We start from the raw sequence: 19537 nt of genomic DNA on the forward strand, positions 1-19537 counted from the left end.
TAAGATCCTCATCCTTCCTGCAGTCCACTCAGAATGCTGCCTAGAGCTTCCCACTGCCAGTGATTTCCAAGTTTGTAAATACATGCCAAGATGATGCCAGGAATATCAGCTGTAGCAGCCAATCTAAAATCAAGGGCACTTTAACTTTCTGAATAATTCATTTTACATCAAATGCAGACATCTGAAGGGGTCTGTTGTCACAACTTTTGCTGCATTCCACAAGTTTCTGATGTTTATTACTGCAGTAGAGTAGCAGAATAATGGAGTGAGCTCTATTCCACTGCACGTGCAGATTAAGTTTAGAGGTTTCTCTCTACAACCCAGGTGTAGACAGATGCTCTCAGTATTTTTCTATCTCTAAGCAAAGGGAAAAAACCTAAAAATATTAAAGCCTTTTTTATTAAATACACTGAAACTGAGAAGCTGCCAGACTGCCATTTAAAGCACTTCAATACACAGGGCCTAGGGGACCTGCTGTGCATGATCACTAACCTGATAAACAGCTACCCTGATAAACACTAACCTGATAAACATAAACATTATGCAACATCTGGTCATGAAGTGCTTTAAGGAAATACAGATCCAGGTGTCTTCTGGTGGTTTAAAAGCAGAGCTGGTCAGAACTAAAGCTAAAAAATGTGAATAACAGCTAGGATGCCGTGGTGACCTGCAGGATTGTGGAAACCTCAGTAAAAATCTCTGCAGCTCTCTGAGTTTTGCTGGAAATTCTGCGAAAGCAGGTGTGTTTTACTTAGACAGCAGCTCTCCTAGGGCTCAAAAAGCCCCTCTGTTCCTGGAATATGAGAACCTTTGCCTGTTTCTATTAGAGCTGGAGAAGTACATTAATTGAACAAAAATCTATATGCCTTAGACACTGCCTAGATGAGGATTATATATACAAGAACTAAAAGAAAGAATGGCACTTCTACTATTACTCATTTTCTCTGGAAGTAATTAAAGTTCTCAGTAATTCAGCTGGATTGTAAATTTAATTCCATTTTTTTCATTACTCATAGTTTAATTCATTACAGCAACTACCACTCTAAACATAACCATTCTCAAGGTTTATCTTGATTCATTTTCTCAGGAGTGACGCCCAAGTTACTGAAGACTGTGCTGAGCCAAGAACCACCCTGTCAACACTCCATCTTTGTGCCACAAAAACTGGCTAGAAGTGTCAATGGTAAATGCCCCTCTTGGCTTTTTCATCATGAACTCTGATGCCTGTTCTGTTTAGTTGGGCCAACATCAATAACAGGACACTTGCCATCAATTCATCAGAATTGATGTCAGACAAGAAGAAACACTGCTCATGAGCACAGTTACTACAGGAGATTCTAGATAGCCCAAAGGAGACCTGTCTCATCAGAGATTTGCTGAGACACTAAATAATTGGTTTCAGGGTAAATGATTCTCTGCTGCCATAATGATGATGCACAAGGCAGAGGCTTTAATGTCAAAGCACAGCTGCACAGCAGTAGCTCATGGTCCTGCTCTCCCTCTATATAAGATACTTTAGCTTTAGACAGTGGCTCGCACCCTTTATTTTAGTGCTTGGCAATGAGCATGATCTTGTATCAATGCCTAAAACTGAGATGCTAAATCTTCAATACCTCTATTTGAGAAGTAATGTAAAAATCACAGCAGACACAGACAGAAGAAATTTTGGTGTTTTATTATAAAAGTAAAATAAAAATAAGCATTTAAAAAGCACGCCTTTCCAAAAAGGAACAGATATTAAAAAACTATTTACAAGTAGGAAAATGCCAAACTTGAAAAAAATTTTGAATAAGAGGCACCAAAGTTAAGTTTAAATACATTATTTGAAATATACAAGATTCTTTTAGGATTCTCTTTTTTTCTCTAAGTTGTCACTGTTGTGATTAACGTAATGATTTTTCTTTGCCAGCTATTTTATAAGCTGTTTGAATGCAACTGCTGCAAAAATTAGGAAGAGAGCAGCTAGGAACTGTATCCTCTGATTGCTTGTGTGCTTATTAACCTCTTTAGTAAGTTTGTATTGTGTATTTACAACTTCTTTTTCATCTGCAAAAGAAAGTCCTCATGGAGCAGGAAAGCTCAGTCAGTCTTTCACAGCATCCAGTCCTGTGTATTAATGCAGCAGTGGAGCCCTTGTTATTGTAAATGGCTTGTAAATGAACACAATTAAATGTACTTGAGGCAGGAAGCAGTGGCTAGGAGTCACATGCTGCAGTTGTCATTTGTTCAGGTGGGATTCTTCCAGTGCACTTTTGGTTGTGAGTTCCCTTCCCTCTGGCCAGGATGACACTGATGCATTTTGAAATGTCCCACTTGTTCCTTTAACTGCATATTGCTAATTGAAGATCACTAGTCAGCTACATAGTTGCTTTGCCCTGAACTTTCATGTCCATAGCCCAGGGCCATTTTGCCAAGTGTTAGTGAGGGCTTGCTGTTCAGAGAGTCTGAGTAAGTGAAGCTCAGCTTGCGGAAGGAGGTCTCCACACCACTGTCACACGTGCTTTCAGTGTCTTGAAATCTGCTACTGTAGAGCTCACCTGAGGGACAGAGAAAAGGCAAGTCATTTGTGTGGCTTGAACAAGGTTGCTTTAAGAAAAGCCTAAGGAATACAAACCAAGCTCTTCTATAGGAAAATAACTCTAACATGAGGTATTATAATAGGAAAAGCTGTGCTGAATGTATCAAGGCCACCAAAACATGTGATCTGATGTACTGTTGGCAGAGATCAGCTTGCAGTTGGAGCTTGGATGGGATGAGAAGCCTGGTGCTCTGCTGACTCTAATGCTGGCACTGCATTGGGGTCAGGACTCTGCCCTGCTGTGGTGGTTGCAGGGTGAAAGGTTCTTTGGTTCTCAGAGTCACACTCTGTGCAAGTGTACAGCTCCAGGATGAGGCTCCTAAAACTTTTAATTCATGTTATTTCAACTTTCAGATTTCCTTTTGAGACAAACACCTGAAGAGCTTTCATCTAGCAAGTGACCCTGAAATAGGAACAAGTCAGTAGCATCTATCACCTGTGCAGGATCCACAAAAGGAGTGCCTGACTGCAACAGCTGAAACTGAAGGTACAATGTGGATCAGTATGACTAAAAACAGTGGTGGTGTCCTAAGAGTTCAGTCTTGTTTTTCTAAACAAACATCTTAAGATAAACAATGCCATGTCCTCCATTCATGCTGCAGAGGGAGCAGAACCCCTCTTATCCTTCAACGTGAATCTAAAGGGGCAATATGGGTACAAGCACATTTCTGCGTGGGTGTGCAGGTTTATTCCATGACTGACCAAATAGTTTTCTATAGAGAATAAATTGGCAATGTAAGACTGGAATGGAGTGATTGTGGTGTTTTCTTTTTCTTACCAGAAATACCTATACTATTTTTACATGGGGTGTAAATTTCCACATTAGGCTACAGGCAGCACTACCAGTGTTTGAACAGGAAAAAAAACCAAGGTTTTTTGTTCCTAAACTTGGACAGGCCTGAACAGCCCTAAATGACAAACTTCTCACAACCTCTCTTTTTCTCTTAGTAGAGTTCCCTGCTCTAAACCACTGTAGGACCTCCATCACGGAAGATGCTCAGACTGGACACAACATGGGCAACCTCATGCCATGTTCCACTGGCCCTGCTCTGAGCAGGTACTTGGCCTGCAAGACTGCTGGGGGTTACACAGGACGTGTAAACTAAGCCATCCCCAGTTTCTTTGCCTACAGAACACTGGGCCATTCTGGACTGCTACACATGATGGAAGGAGAAATTTAATACTGAAATCTTACTGAAAAGTTTAGGAGGCCAAAACTTTTTTGTTTATCTAGCTATGGGGGGCGGGGGGGAGTCAAAAGCTGATGGCACTTGTACACACTTAGGAGATAATTGCATATATTCCCAGTACACATCCAAGGCATTACCATTAGCAAATGGCAGCAGTATAATGAATACTATGATGCAGGAATGCTGATTTGTGGTCTGTTTGTCCTCTCTTTCCTACACCTGGCAGATATCTATGATGAGAGGAGTGACACTGCAGTAAAATATTTCTGAAACCAGTAAGCAGGTGAAGCAGTCTGTGCAGGAAGGTGTGCAATCTATCAGCAGTCCTAGATAGAGTGGGGAGGGAGAATTGAAAAAAAAGTCTTAAATAAAGCTCTTCATATTTTGCTGTCAATTTTACCTGTCTCTCCATTTGCAAAGGTGAGTGATAATGATGGAACAGCTTTTGCTGTACTGTCCTCCAGGGAAGATGGTCTGTGTGAGATGGACAGTGCTTCCTGAATTATTTTTACGGCTTCTGTGTGATCCATCTGTCTCAAAGCAGTGATGAGCTCTTGAACTGTACCACCAGAAACCTGAAAGAGCAGACATCAGACACTCAGCATCATCCAGGCTGGCTAATTCTGCAGGGCTGCACTGTCTCACTGTGCAGGAACACAAGGTTCTCTAGGTATTAACATTCTTTATAACCTGTTACAGCACATTACCTCATAATTATCCAGCAGAGTCTTCGATGGGGAAGGGCTCAACCTGAAGGCATTATTAAGTATGCCAAGACCCAGTTTTTGTGCTAGGGTGGACCAGTTTTTAGCTGGATCAGGCAGTTCCAATAGTTTGTAAAGCTGCATCTTGGAATTCTCATTCAGGTCTCTCAAATGTCCTGGGGAACAGAGAAAATTGTTAGTTTGTTATTTATACAAATCATGCACCAGATGATTTTTAAGCAGAAACAAAGCCAAACTGAAGACTACTTGAGAGTCCAGTCCCAGCACTTACAAATGTATTGCTGCAATACTGCAAATGTACTCCTTGTCCTTGAGACATCTTAAGGGAATATGCTCATTTTGTGTGCAAGGGGGGTGGGAGGGCACCTCTTCTCTCTCACCAGCTCAGTTACAAGCTGTTGCAGGGCAATGTCTTCTGCCACTACAGTTTCAGTACTCAATTATTAGAAGGGATATTGTCAAGTCTTTATAGGTGTTACCTTGTGTGAGTAAGTCCTCCAAGACCTCTGCTGACTCATAGGGTTTGCCATTTAATATGTCATACACCTAAGAGAATACATTAAAGTCAGTATTTAAGAGTATTTAGTGTCCATTAAGTTTCAGCAGTGTTATATAAAATCCTAATTTCATCTGTAAATCAGCATTCTTTTCCTCTCCTAGGCTCACCATGACTAAGGACACTGTAGAAAACCTGTGCTAAACTTAAAGGAGAAATCTTGAGAAGTTAATCTGCCTTTATTTTAAGCTGTGTCATCTGGCAACTATTTTCAAGAGTAGCAGTGGCTAAGCAAGGAGCTGATGGCTTTCCGCAACTAGTCATTTAAAACAAAGCCTGGGTTAGATTTTCACCTAAGGCTGGTACCACCCCCCAGCTCCAGATGATTAGAGATGCTGACTGCTTATCCTTTACACTCACACCAAGCCAAATGCACAATGATAGCTTAATCACTGTTTGGGTAGAACACAGCTGTGCATTTTCCCACCACACACAGGCTGCAATTCTGAAGAGCACTCAGCAAAGGAACCCACTGGAGAATGGGCCTTCAAACACAAACTATCCACCCATCTAAATACTTTCCCACACTGAAGACTGTAGTGCAGCTACTTTAGGAACTGCCTGATCATTTTTGTTCAGCAGCACTAAGTCAGTTCAGTGGAGCTTTCTTCCAGTGCTGTTTTCATTGGGGGAGTTTAATGGTTGAATTAGCTTAATTTTTGATGGCAAATTAGTTGAATTAATTGAAATAATTTTGGATGCAGTGAAAGGAGCTAGCTGAGAGAGCTGAACTATCCTTCATAATTAGAAAAAACCTAAAAGAGAAAACAAACCACATACCTCACAGTTGGCTGCCATATCCAGTGGTGTTGTTCCAGGCACAATCCCTTCATCATCATCTTTCACATCATCTAGATCAAACAATGGCTCAAAGTTCTCAATGTGAGGATTTGCACCTGAAAAACAAGGGGGGGGAGGAAGGGCTTCAAGTTGCTTCTCAATAATATTTAAAATACGCATTCTGTGTATTGAATTGTAAATCAGCTAATTTAGCTACTCCAGGTAAATTATATTTTATATTAAACTAGCAAATATCTCTTTTTATCGATTACGTTAAAATATTGTCATCTCTCTATACAATGCTACTCTCCATTATAAAGAGGGAAAAAATTGGACAAGCCTTAGGGCCCAAAGAAAGAGCTCTGGTTGTATCAACTGACTTCCAGTCCCATTTTGCCTCACACAGCACAGCATGAATGTGATGAAGGGGTGTGTGGTGCTGCATTTTAGAGTGTCAAAGAAAGTGGGGGTGTTTTTAAAAGACCAAGCAGACAGCCTCAGCAATGGGAGGCTTGGGTTTCTGTTTCAAAAGAGAAAAATCCTGTTTAAATACAATTGACAAAATGTTCCAATAAATACGCCAACCTAATTCTTCCAAAGTGACAGCACTAGGAGACACTAACAAGCTCATGCTGCAGTGCTGATTTTTTTTTTTCTGGCTTTTTGCTGCTAAAGCAGTTCAACACTTATCCCAGATAAAATATCTCTTCTCCACCTCTTCAGCTATAAAAGCTACAAAAGATACTCAACAACCTTCTCAAAATCCTCATGAGATTTTTTTTTGACCAACATAATTTGCCTTTCTAGCCATTAGATGGTGCTGAAGAGTGATCAGTAAGCACCTCAGAGCAGGACTTTCTGAGGAAATTCAGATCTTCTTGCTTTTAACATCTGACTTCTTCCACCCATTAAACAAGTTCACTGGCACATTCTTTTCCGCTTGCAGCCTTCTAACTTGAATTGTCACTGTGAAAGAAAAATCTCTAGCAAAGATCTATTTCCATACCTGCTGCTTTAAGAACTGCTGCCAATTTTGTTGAGCCCCTTCCAGCTGCTATATGAAGTGGAGTTGTCCCATCATATGTAGTGCTGTCCACATCAGCATCACCCTAAGTTTTTATTGAATGGAAAAAAAAGAAAAGAAGTCTGTACAATGCAGCTGCAGAGGCTCACGTCAGCATAAACACTGCTACTGTGCAAGTAAGCACCATTCCATGCCTGGTTGCATAAAATCTCTAACTGTTGCTTGAAAAGAAAGAATTAGAAAGCAACTACAACTGTCTGCTTGCATAGGGTGGTAGTGTGCTCCAGTGTTAGAGCAGGAGGCACAGTGTGTATCTCCAAATAGGTCAGGTACATAAAAGCCACTTTGCATCCCCTGTAAAAGTTCTCCCATCTGATTGCCCATGGCCTTTGGAGTCTGAGTGGTGTGCACAGAATCCTGCCCTCCTGCTGATCATCAGAAGAGCAGCCAGGCTGGTGGCACATCCATGCATGAACACAGAAGAAAGCTACACAGCCAGCTGAGGTGTGTAGAATTAAGGATACCAGGCTCAAGGTGTTAGGATGAGACAAGTATTTATAGATTACACAACTATATCTTTGTGCACATCTCTATACATATTCTACTTCACACTGAAGAAGGGAGAAACTTGTTCATGATAAATTCAGTGCCTACCAGGATTAGTCAGTGCAAATTACAAATGGCATACGCAGTCAGGTTAGAGACTCAAACTTTATATTCCTCAATTCAGGCAAAAGCTTCACCAGCAGGGCTGAACAAAACAGTAGCATTACCAGTAACTTTGCCATTACACCAGTTCAAGTAACCTAGTCAATCAACAGGAACCTCCCCCCTTACTTCTGCTTTTCTGAAGTACTCAGGGAATGTCAACAGCTTTTAAACATGTAATTGAAAAGACCTGGAAGAAGGAAATTGTGCCCTTACCTCAAGCAAAAGGCAGCCTGCCAAGGGGATGTTCTCTTGTTCAACAGCCAAATGCAATGCAGTTCGTCCAGATTTTTGTTCCTGAGCATTGATGTTGGCTCTAGCAGCAATCAGCTGTTTGAGGCAGGACATGCTATTTGCCATCACCACCATGTGAATTGCACTGAGACCTACACAAAACAAAACCCATCCATCATCTACATTAATATCTGTAAAATTCAGAAATGTCAGAGTAATGAGTTTCAAAGTGAGAAAATTGTAAAATGTTACTTAGTTACCTGAGTTACCTACAGTAATCTACAGTTACTGTAGTCACCTGAGCAAAGTAACTTATTTTGCCTGCTTATACAATAAAAGATGATAGAATCATAGAATTGTTTGGGTTGGAAAGGACCTCAAAAGTCATCTTGTTCCACCCCAGTCCTGCCATGGGCAGGGACATTTCCACCAGTCCAAGCTGCTCAGAGACCCAACCAACCTGGCCTAGACGCTACTTTCAGGAATGATGCATCCACAGCTTGTCTGCATAACCTGTTCCAGTGTCTCATCATTCTCACAGTTCCATCCTTCCATCCTCACAGTGAGGAGTATCTAATCTAAACCCACCCTCTGTCAGTTTAAATCCACTCTCCCTTGTCCTATCCCTACACGTCCTCATAAAACACCTTTTTTCCAGCTTTCCTCTAGGCCCCCTTTAGGTACTGGAAGTTGCTGTAAGGTCTCTGTGGAGCCTTTTCTTCTCCAGGCTGAACAGCCCCAGCTCTCCCAGCCTGTCTGCAGTGTGAAACTCTCCTTTGACCCTGCTCCAACAAGCCCATGTTCTTCTTATTTATGCTGGGGGCCCCAGACCCTAAGGGAGTACTCCAGGTGGAGGCTGGATGAAGTTAATGGTGTTAATAAATATATTATTTGTGCATAAATTGGAACTTGGCGAGTCAAAACCGTGCAAGAAAAAAAGAATCAGATTACAAGATGGAACAGAAGGCAGGAACTATGGAGCTCACCTAGAGCATCTTTTTGCCTTAAAAATAGCCTTAAAAAGAAAATTTGCATCTTGGTACTAAAGAAGTAGGTACCCCACACTGGCCTCATCTGCTACTGAACATCTCTTCTACAAAATGGTCTGGAGAGTAACTAGTATATTTTAGTATAATCCTTCTGTAAGGTCACAGTGACCTGACACCTCAAGAATACCTGAACCACAAAGATAATAATAACTTTTTTTATTTAAAAACCAACCAACCAACCAACCAACCCCCAACCAAAAAAATCCTCTCTCTCTGAAGAACTGAACAGTTTTTGAATCTACAATGACAATTTTAAGTCAGACATTTTACAATCTGTTAGGGCAGGAGTAATAAACTGAAGCCCCCTGTGCACTGAAAAATGGGAGAACTTTTTTTTTGTGGTTATTTTACAGGCTCTAATTCTGTATGGTCACAAAGTATCACATATGAAACTCAGTACTAGTCCAGAAATTATTTTAAGAGGATTTCACTCACTAGACAGGAGAAAACATTTTCTTCTGGGGCGATATTTTTAAAAACCAAAGGTGGCATAAGGAATAAGATGAACACAGTGCTTGAGGTTCTGTGAGATTGAAGAAAATGTACAGTGATAAAAATTCAAATTCATACCATGTCATGTGACCATTACCAATCTTTCTGTTCTGTATAATCAGAAAAGTGACACACCTGTGTTCTCTCATCTGTGCCTGCAGGCATATAAAAACCAAGGACAGCATATGCCAAATGGGGAAAGATGTTATTTTCAGAGTCTGTATCTACCTGCGTAGCAACACGGTGTTGGCAGGAATTGTGGTGTGTTTGTCTAGAAGGGGAGTGTAAAATAACAGCCATTATCTTTCCATACCTTCGCCATTGGGGAGGTTGACCATTGGAGATACCTTCTCATGCTTGAGGAGTAGACTCAAAATCTTGTCATCTCCTTCAGTAGCAGCTAAATGTAAGACAGAATTGCCGTGGCGATCCAGAAGGCTGACATCTGCTCCGGCCTTCAGCAAGTCTTCCACCACCTTTGCCTGCTTTGTGATTACTGCCAGGTGCAGGGGGGTCTGCAAGTGACAGAAGCAAGCCATGAGAAGTAACAGCTACATCACTTTTAGAGAAATCTCTGAAACCCATAAAAGCTCCTAGTGTGAGAAGATTGCAAGCATATGCAAGCTTTTAGTTTGTTGGCTTTGGACTGGTATAACTTCTTTTCTACTGAATACTACAAACAGGGTTTCTACTTACTGGAAATAAAAGCTGCCTTGTCAGTGTCAGCAGTTGGACTTTGGGAGGAACAAAGATGTTGCCTACTGTATAAGCCAGGGCACTGACCTGGCTATTTGAGCATTGCAGTGCAAGGGACTCGGGAAATGAGATAATCCCTGTTCCCCCCACATACTGCAACTGTGTTTCCACAGCTGCCCCATCACCAAGCTCATTTTGCTCCTGAATCAGAGATTTGCAGCCAAGGGCACAGGAGTTCCTTATACCTCAATATGGCTGCACAGAAAAGAAGAAAATCCTGCACTTCTGTGCACTTGTCAAACTGCAGAACAATTGTGCATTTAGGCCCTGTGTGTTGAAGTAGCTGATCCCATTTGCACATTCCCCATTTTTGTGCACCTGCAGCACTGAGCAACACTCAGGCTGAGAGGTTTTGGGACCTTCCAAAGGTTGGTTGCATTCTTGTCAGTTCTGAGCACCATCACACTGAATATATACATGCATGTATTTAAACAGTAAACATTCTAGTGAGGTCTGAGAAATAGTATTTCCAATACTAAAATAATTTTAAAAATGAGTAAGATTCCGTATCTAGATTATATTGACAGAGGACTTAAAAAAAAGACTAATTCTAGCTCTGCACAATAAGCTTGTGCTTGCCAATGGATCTGTCAACAATTTGCAATTAATTACTGCATCTGTAGGGTATATGTCAGCTTTCAGAATACCTGTAGAGAAGGAAAATTCTAGCCCAAGCCTACATTCTCTTCCATCAATGGCTTAAGGTTTAAATTGAAGGTAGGGAGAGCTGTAGAGATTGTCATAGTCAGGGATTTATTTCCTGTGTAGAGCTTAGCTTTGCTTCCTGTTTCTGTTAAACACAGGGCACTGAATTCAATTCAGAATCTTCTGCTTACTTTCAGCAGCCTCCACATTTCAAACCTGCTTTATAGGAACATAAAAATGTGAAGGAAAACAAAGAAGTCAAAGTAAACCTTCTGGGACTACCTGTGCGGAATTAAAACGTGCCTTTGCTGTTCACAGCAAAACAAATGACACAAGTGTCAGAGTGCTGCTAAATGGTGTGCACAATCTCTTTAAAAGAAGTTCTTTTCCAGGCAAGTTCCCACAACTCTTTTTAAAACTCGAGTTACAATACAAACAGGCCAGACTATAGTTAAAGAGACAGAACTGTGTCTGCCAGTTCTTTTCCCCCTCGGTGAAAGACAAGGGAATGGGCTTTTCTCAGTTACTGCAGAAACAAAAGAGAAATCTTGGTGCTTAAGTGATGGGGACAAATACAATCTGGGCTGTAAGAAGGGCATAGGTTATTATGACTTCCACATGTGCCTACAGATAACTGATGACGCAGGAACTGACTCATGATCCCAAGTTAACCAGTGTCAGAAAGGTGAGAGGAGCCCAGAGCTGGCACACTGTGATCCATACCTCTGGTTTAGTAACAGAGAAGCCAAATACTGAAGCCATGAACTGAAAAATTTACTCTTTTTGGCCTGTTCCACAGTTAACTCATGGAGACACTTTTGTTACCATCAAGGAGAGTTATGGACTAAACCATTGAAAACATGCTCTCCTTCCTCCACAACCTTCCATTATAACCTTGTTTCTAAACTTGTTTGCATCTCTTCCCGAAGACAGCAAGTTGTGCAATTTCTTTTTTACTGGCTGAACAATCAGTAACACTTATACCCCCACAACTGCGCACCTGATAGAGGTCATTTCTCATGTTAATGATGTCACTGTAATTCAAATCGGGCATAACATCCAAGAGGTTTTTCACCAGCTCAGTATGAAGGTGGATAATTGCTAAATGAAGGACACTGAAACAAAAAAAAAGCAGATTAGCAAATTCATAAGTTTCAAGGCTGCATCAGACTGCATTCTGATATAAACACTTAACTATTAGAAGTGATTCCAGCACTAAGTACCAACACCTAAAATGAATCCCAACACTAAAAAAAAGCAGGTCAGAAGGTAACTGTTTAATCCTTCAATCACAACAGCAAACTCAGAATGGATTTTCCTGGCCCTCAGCATTACTTTACTACTAGGCTAATACACAAACTGTGTGGCACAAAACAATTGTTTCAGAAATCCTCAGATTCTCTGCTGATTTGCTGTTTTCCATATTTTGAATTATGCAGCAGATAAACACTTCTTACTGTCAAAACCTTCCTGCAGAATTTCCACAAGCCTCTCTGCTACCAAAGCAGATTTTCCCTTGGGGGTTTCCCCAGATCTGTGGTTTTTTATTTCGTTTTCAAACAGAAGAATGACTAAGAACTCAGGCCCAGTGACTAACAAAAAAACCCCAGAGGATTTGCAGCAGTGGCCAGAGGCACCATGCCAGTAAATTTTGCGACATGAGTGACTGCACAGCAATACCCTTTACTTCTACTGGGTTAATGCAACGGCCCTTCCTGTGCTCTTCTCCAAAGGCAGGTCCCTCACCAGCAGGCTGAGTGGCTGGACGTGCAACATGGCACCAGGAAAAAGCAGGTTGTGAATCCCATTGCCCCTGTCCCACAGAGCTCCATTTGCCTTGCTACCTTACGACTTTGTTTGAAAATCACACCCTTTGTTTTGAAACATATCCTGCCAAGCGCTTCATTGGCAGGTGCTGGCCAACTCAGAGACTCGTCATTTTAGCAAGTTGCTGCTGACACAATATATCAACACAGGACATGTGGTGTGTCTGTTATGCCACTCCAGAAACACTTGAAGAGTCTCAGATTTACATTTTTGTCAGAAAAATTAAAAGAAGTTCTATGCCATTCAGAGCAAGGAGTCATCCTGAAATTGGGACAGAAAGCAGTCAAAACAGAGATATATTAAAAAAAAAAAAAAAAACAACAAAAAAAAACAAAAAACAGAAAAAGATAATTTAGAAACCAAACTCATTCTTAAAGGGCGTTTTTTACTGATTCTATATACTGCCACTGGAAGTATCATGGCACCTCCCCTCCTTCAACTCCCCAGTGCTGTTCAAACAGCCCCACCATTACTGGAAAAGTGCTGTTCCTCTGCTCTGATAGATGCTTTTTATTATGCTCTGTATTGTGCTGATATTTTATTTCCAATTCTCATTATAGAAACACATTTGTTCTACTGCTTTTAGTTCTCATTTCAGCAGCAAGTATTTTAATTTTACCTTGCCATTATATGTGATGCTGCTGGCTAGACCACCAAAGGTCACTTCCATTTCTTAAACATTCCTACATGAAAAACTGCATTTGAGCACCACTGTAGAGCCATCAGATATCTACAGAGCAGTGGTACTGGTGCAAATACAGTCACAGCCAGTGTTACTGAGTGTCCACTGACAATATACACTAATCACAGGTTGCTGGGTTCTGTCTCAAAGCCATAAACCATTGACAGCAAAGTTTTTTTAAAGGCTTAAGCAAAATCTTCTTAGTTGCTATATAATTTTAATGACTGAAGTGAAAATCAGGGCAATTTTTAATTAAGTTTGACCTTTTTCTTCTCCCCCAAGAGAGCTGGAAGACAATCACTTTGCTTTGTTAAAAAGTTGTGATATAATGCATATTATGTATATATTATGCTCACAGAATAAATCTATCTCAGGAGAAAGGCAATGTGAACTTGAGGCTCACATACTTGCAGGTACTTCTTGATCCAGCAAGAAAACAACTATTCATCATCATTCTAAAAAGTATTTTAACTTAGTTAAAATGCCCTACAAGTCCAAATCTGAGGAGCACCTTTTTGATATTTAAATACAGGTCCTACTTGCTCAATATTCCTCTAAACTCCCCTCCCCTCCCCTTTTATTTTTTTTTTAAACACAAAAGCTGTACAGTCCATAGCACTTGCAGATTTTGTTGCTAGCTCCCACCTTGTTCATATTCCTGCTTATCTCAAAGCAGACATTACGTTTCCAGTTGGAAAGCAAAACTGGTAAAGTAGCACCCTCTGATTTGTGGAGTCCTCAATCTGTAATCTGAGGCCTATTTTCACTGAAAATGGAGTGAAAGTAGTAACCTCTCTCAGAGTAATTGAACAGTGGGATACAGGTCTCGGTCACTTGCAGTTTTCCTTCTAGCTGGACACCTTGAGACTTATCTGGCTTCTACTGTTCAAAACACTATAATTTAAGGAAATGCAGGTGATTGCACAGGGCCTGCCAGCTAAAAAGTGAGTATGTGATAGTGTCACTTGCTTATTCAAGAGATTATCTTTGCAATTGTTCAGAGTTGCTTCTGCTGAATTTAGTTTTAAATAACTATTGATCATTAGTTCCTCACAGTACTTCACTCTGAGTTCCACAGAATCTTCGTGGCTCTAGAGGAACAAGGCATATTTCCACTCCACATTACTGAAGGACTGATATGCAAATGTTAGCAGCCAAGTCTGCCACAAACATCTGTGCAATCCTTTGGAAGATAACAGTACAGTACAGATGTAAGCAAGATCAAAGTAATATCCTCTGGAAAGAATTTGGTGTCAGTGGGAGAAATGCAGTATGGACCCTCCAGCTATTGTTTCTACATCTCCGGGTGAATCTCTTACTTGAAGCATCCTATGAAGACTTAAGGACTTGCATGGAATAAAAAGCAGGGCACTCTCCCTCAGCACCAAGCTGAGGATGCCCATGCACCGTGTATCATTATGTAAGCACAGCAATTCATGCTCGGTCAGGATTTTAAGTAAAAGAGGGCAAAGAAACTCAAACTCACAACATGCTCAACATACCCTCAATTACAAGATTACTTTCTGACAGGTACTGGATCAACAAAGTTTATGGTGTACATGCCTTCTTTGCAAATGAAACAGAAGTGTCTAAATCACAGCTATACCTCTTGGAAACAGCAGAAAGGAGAAATGGTGCCATCAGTGATTGGCAGCCATGAGGGACAGAACAAATTGACTACACCTTTCTGCCCTCAAACCCATTATAGTTTCAACCCAGCAATTGCAGTGTGGTCAACTCACTTGTCCCCATTATCATCCTGGACAGCAGTGAGATGGCGCTGAGCTGCCAACAGCATCTTCACATCTCCAGTTACGGCATAATCGAAGAGGGCGTTGCAGTGGCGCCTGGCGAGCTGCATGGCCTTCTCCAGGAACAGAGCATCTGCAACACAAAATTTCCTCTTCATCAGCTTGGCTGTTTTCCTTGGAACACCACCTACGTTTGACAGGAATTTGTGCTGCCACAGGAATACGAAGTGCAGACCACCAAGCATTATTCACTGCTTCACTGAGATGGTTGCTAATTACTTCTGAGAGGTAAGGATAGAGGGAATAAGTGCCTGGGAAGGAAAACTAGGGACATGCTGAGCATTCAGGCAGCAGGAACCTTGAGAACAGTCAAATCTGGAAGCTCCCTCTGGTTTGACTGGCACTGAATTAACAGCACTGATGTGCAGTTATGTGTAATGAGACAAAAGGAGCAGAACTTGGATCTGGAACTTGCAGGTCCGAGTAGTTTCACCTTGAGGAAGCTGAGGTAGACCCATCAAATATTGCAGAGAAGCTCAGAGAAAAGCTATGGAATAATGCAGGGCTTTGCACTCCTCCAACTCAACTCATGCAGTCTAGTCTGCTTTACAGCAGTAGCACAGAGAGAGGGTTTCTGTTCGTCTGTTTGAAACATTGCATTTTTTACAATGCTTAGCATTTGCATCCTGATTTAAGAATTATAAAATGGACAGCCACTGAGATTTCAAAAAGCAGAAGTTGTCACGACGGGGAGGCAAACGGAAGAAAGGGGAGAAAAGAAACTAATTTGTGGAAAAAAGTATCTCTGGCTGCTCTGTCAATACTTTTGTGGGTCTGTATCAGCAAGAAACTAGTGAAAATGAAAGAGAAGAGCTCTGAAACTACGGTGTCATTCTGTGAAGCAGTATCATCTGAAAACTGCTGTATCTTGAACAGTTTCATATTTCTGTAAAACCTTGTAAGGTTGGCAATTACAAACTGCGTACAACAGACTCTGTCATTTAAAGCACACATGGGGAGACAATGTCAGGATTTCCAGCTACACAAAACCAGGCATTTAGACTGGGTCAGAAGTGTATCCCTGATGAACATGAACATATCTTTGCTGTAAGGCAAAGATTTACTCAGCTATCCATCTTATTGTTCTGGCCAGTACATCCCTGTGGCTGCTGTACTATTTGCCTGGGCTGATGGATTTATATTTGCTCTTTACCTCTTAATACCAAATGTGTTATATTCAGAATACATATTCAGGGTAAAGGGTGTTAAGCAATTCAGTCTTTTCTAGTTATACACATTTCCAAAGATCAGAGAAGTGGATGTTGAAACTCCCTGGTCTTCCATATCAAACACACAGGAAAGATACCTTTCAAAATATTACATGCATCTTTTAGTCTAATACCCAAATGATCTAGCCTGCAGTAGCTACTTTATGGAGCCTGTTCTTCTGCATTAATCTTTTGTATAATCTGGAGTTAGAAATTGCCTCCTTTCATGTCATTACAATAGAAAGAAAAAAAAAAAAGGTCAAGTTCCTGCCTACAACATTACCTGCTTGGAAAACAGGTAAACAATTCAGACCCCTCCTTCACAACAACTAAATTGTCATTATTTTTTTCTTCATATCACCACAAGATTTTGTTCTCTGAACCAGTAACAGATTTCTATAGTTTTTTAAAGTTTAACAAATTATCCTATCTAACAAATATTGTCCAATTAGGAATGTAGTTGGTTAGGTAATTTTTCCCCCAGGTACTACCCCACTGGAGTTGGCCCAGGGCTTCTTTGCCCCACTTCTTGTTATGTTTTCTAAGATTCTGATTGGAAAACAAAATGTTCTTCTTGTAGGCCCTGTAGTTGAAAATAAGACTAAACAGTATTTCAGGAGTGTGTTAGAAGGTTAGCTTAGTACTCTAAAATCTAAGAGAAAGGGTAGGAAAAATATCAGGAACTGTATAACCACATATTCATGGTCTACAAAGCTACAAATAAAAGAAAAATACATAAAAAGCAAAAATTTTTACGCATTAGTTTAATGTGTAGCACTTTACTACTGCAGTTATTTTACTGTGTATTTGCCAAATAGAAACAGGTACCTTTACATTTTAAATTCAAACTTACAATGCTACTTTGCACGCAATTCAACAGTGTTGCAGGGAAGACCTACTGCAAGTCATACTAACATCCATTAAAGTCATCCGCTAAAGTCTCTCAAATATCAAAGGCCAAGTCAACTGCTGAGTTATATTCCCTGTGGCTTCACTGCTTGCAGCATTCCTTCCTCACGCAAGTTTATTCAAAGGCAGTGTTAAACATGTCCAGCAGGCAAAGCTGCCTCATCTCCTTGCGTGACAAGCAGAAACTCAAGTGTCCAGTAGCAGTACAAAGGTGGAAAGTTATCTACAGAACTAGGTATGGGGAGTGACAGATCTTGGGGGATGAAATCCCTCCTGTTTCCTCTAGGAGGCATTACCATGCTCTGAAAAGACATTTCTGGAATTTCCAAACCTTTAATGCTTGCTTTGCAGTACTGCAGTTTGATTTACCCCAAGTACATTTACTTGCTCACTTACCCTGCCACCTGCAATCTGCTTCGCTTACTTCACTTTTACAGGAAGAAACAGAATCCTCCTTTTTCTCATTAACAGCAGATGTTCTGCACTCAGTCCTCTCCACGGTTTCCACCTTCACATCATGTTTCATGTCCCAGTCGTCACTTTGTTTATCAGAGCTCTTTCTCTCTTGTTCAGCTGTGCAATTTGATAGACCTTCTAACAAAAAGTACAATCATTAGTGTCCAGTACTGTCGCTTTTTTTAAATACAAATAATAAAACTCAGCTAGACAAAACCAAACCCTGAAATATGAATACAAAAATTTACTTCAATGTAAAACTTGTAACTAAACTCATGGATCCTCATGTTCCAGATGCCAACACATGGATAGACACAGTAACGTGATTTGCTTTAAAGTGATGTTAATTTTTGGCAGTCTCTACTTTATTACATAGTACAACAGATTTACCTCTCTTTTCATGATACAAGAATCTAAATCTGAAGTACTCACACAAAAGCTAGCAGAATTACTCAGACACTTTTTTTTTTCCTAACAGCAAATTCATCCCCAAGACTCTGGAAATATCTACAGAGTAATCAACATGTACATCTGATACTACCTTCCTATTTTAGGAAGCCAGAAGCATCCTTATTATTAACTTAATCTTTTCCATTGATTTCTCTGGGCTATGGGGTAGTGGCAACAAAGGAAGATACATTTTCTGTGGTCAAGTCCTTGGGTCATCTGTAATCAGCACACTCAAGCAAGCAAGTGGGCTGTTGCTTGAAACAATACACTGAATACAGAAGCACATGGGAGGATTTTGGTGACTGCTTCTCAGGACTGCACAGAAGGAACTATATACACTTGGAGAGGAAAAAAGAGAAGCAGGGCAGTATAAGCTACACAAACCCCTCTGCTGCCAGAGGTTTGAGAAAAGGCCCTCTCCAGCATGCTTAGCTAGACCTGCCTGACACTTTGGCTCATGCTGTAGAAGAAAATACAGGTCAAACTCAATTCTACTGTTGGAAGAAACATTTATGCTGTTACCATGTTTCATGCCAGGAGTGGATTTTGTTGTGCCAGGATGGAAGTGCATCCCTCCAAAAGCAGAGTATCCATATGAAGGAAAACTGAACCCTAAAGAAAGAAAAAAGATTCAGAATAAATAGAATTACATCCTAAAACAATGAGAACACCATCTACAAGAACACTGAGCCTAAAGAACTGAAATTTTGTTTTCTGCATACCTTCTGCTTTATTCCATCCAATTAATTTTACAGGCTAAAGGTGAACTCTCCCCTACCCATTCAAAAATCCAAAGAAATTCTAGGTGGTTGGCTAGTGACACTCTCTATCCCGACATCCATAACGCCACACCAATGTAGTATTGCTATGTCTTTCCTCTAAAAATCAACATCACAAGCTGCCTCTGTGCTTTTGAATCTTTGTGATTACAACACATTTGTATTCTGGTGTTATGCTTTACATGTGCTGCCAGCAACACATGTAGCAATTTGAAAACTGCTGCCCTATTCCCTGCTCTAAAAAAAGGGTTGTGGTTCAGGTGACATTTGCTGACCTATAGGTTTTTAATGCTGCACTGCAAGAACCAAAGCAATGCTCTCATGATCCTGCATATCAGATATACTCTGACTTCAACAGATAGAGCACAGTAGAAAATTTACTAAAGAGTATCTCTAATTTTTAACAGTTCTTTGCACTAACAGGGTTAATCTGCCAAATTCCACTCGTGGTCCAAGAAACAATTCAGAACCTGTTTAATTTTAGACACCCAAAATGATAGTTAACTGAGCTGTCTCATGAATTTCAGTGCTGCCAAGGCCCTAGGAAGCAACAAAGCTTCCAAAGTGGGAAAGCAAATGGGATGATGAAATGTTTAGAATAAGGAAATGCTTAGTTGAATTGAGTAACAATAGAATAAAGGCAACAGAGTCAGGTCTTTTATGCCTAGGCGACAAAAT

At 40.6% G+C, this 19537-nt stretch overlaps 1 protein-coding gene across 4 annotated transcripts in view; it reads right to left on the bottom strand.

Annotated features, from left to right (window-relative positions):
* Nucleotides 1-1654: 1654 nt before the first annotated feature.
* The window catches only part of NFKB1 (nuclear factor kappa B subunit 1), a 57041-nt gene continuing 39158 nt past the window's right edge, over nt 1655-19537 (bottom strand). For 2 of the 4 annotated variants that reach the window (XM_083861445.1, XM_083861443.1), the window contains exons 13-24: nt 18603-18692; nt 17571-17765; nt 14989-15130; nt 11738-11852; nt 9650-9851; nt 7778-7947; nt 6836-6938; nt 5830-5945; nt 4973-5039; nt 4476-4648; nt 4169-4343; nt 1655-2537 (exon numbers count right to left, since the gene is read on the bottom strand). In XM_083861445.1, the coding sequence (XP_083717571.1) occupies nt 2350-2537; nt 4169-4343; nt 4476-4648; nt 4973-5039; nt 5830-5945; nt 6836-6938; nt 7778-7947; nt 9650-9851; nt 11738-11852; nt 14989-15130; nt 17571-17765; nt 18603-18692 (1736 nt within the window). In that variant the 3' untranslated portion in view covers nt 1655-2349. Of the gene's footprint in view, nt 2538-4168; nt 4344-4475; nt 4649-4972; nt 5040-5829; nt 5946-6835; nt 6939-7777; nt 7948-9649; nt 9852-11737; nt 11853-14988; nt 15131-17570; nt 17769-18602; nt 18693-19537 lie in introns of all 4 variants that reach the window. The other 2 variants (XM_083861444.1, XM_083861442.1) reach the window with 1 other exon arrangement.

This window comes from Zosterops lateralis (assembly GCF_965231275.1).
Source record: "Zosterops lateralis genome assembly, chromosome: 5".
NCBI lineage: Eukaryota > Metazoa > Chordata > Aves > Passeriformes > Zosteropidae > Zosterops > Zosterops lateralis.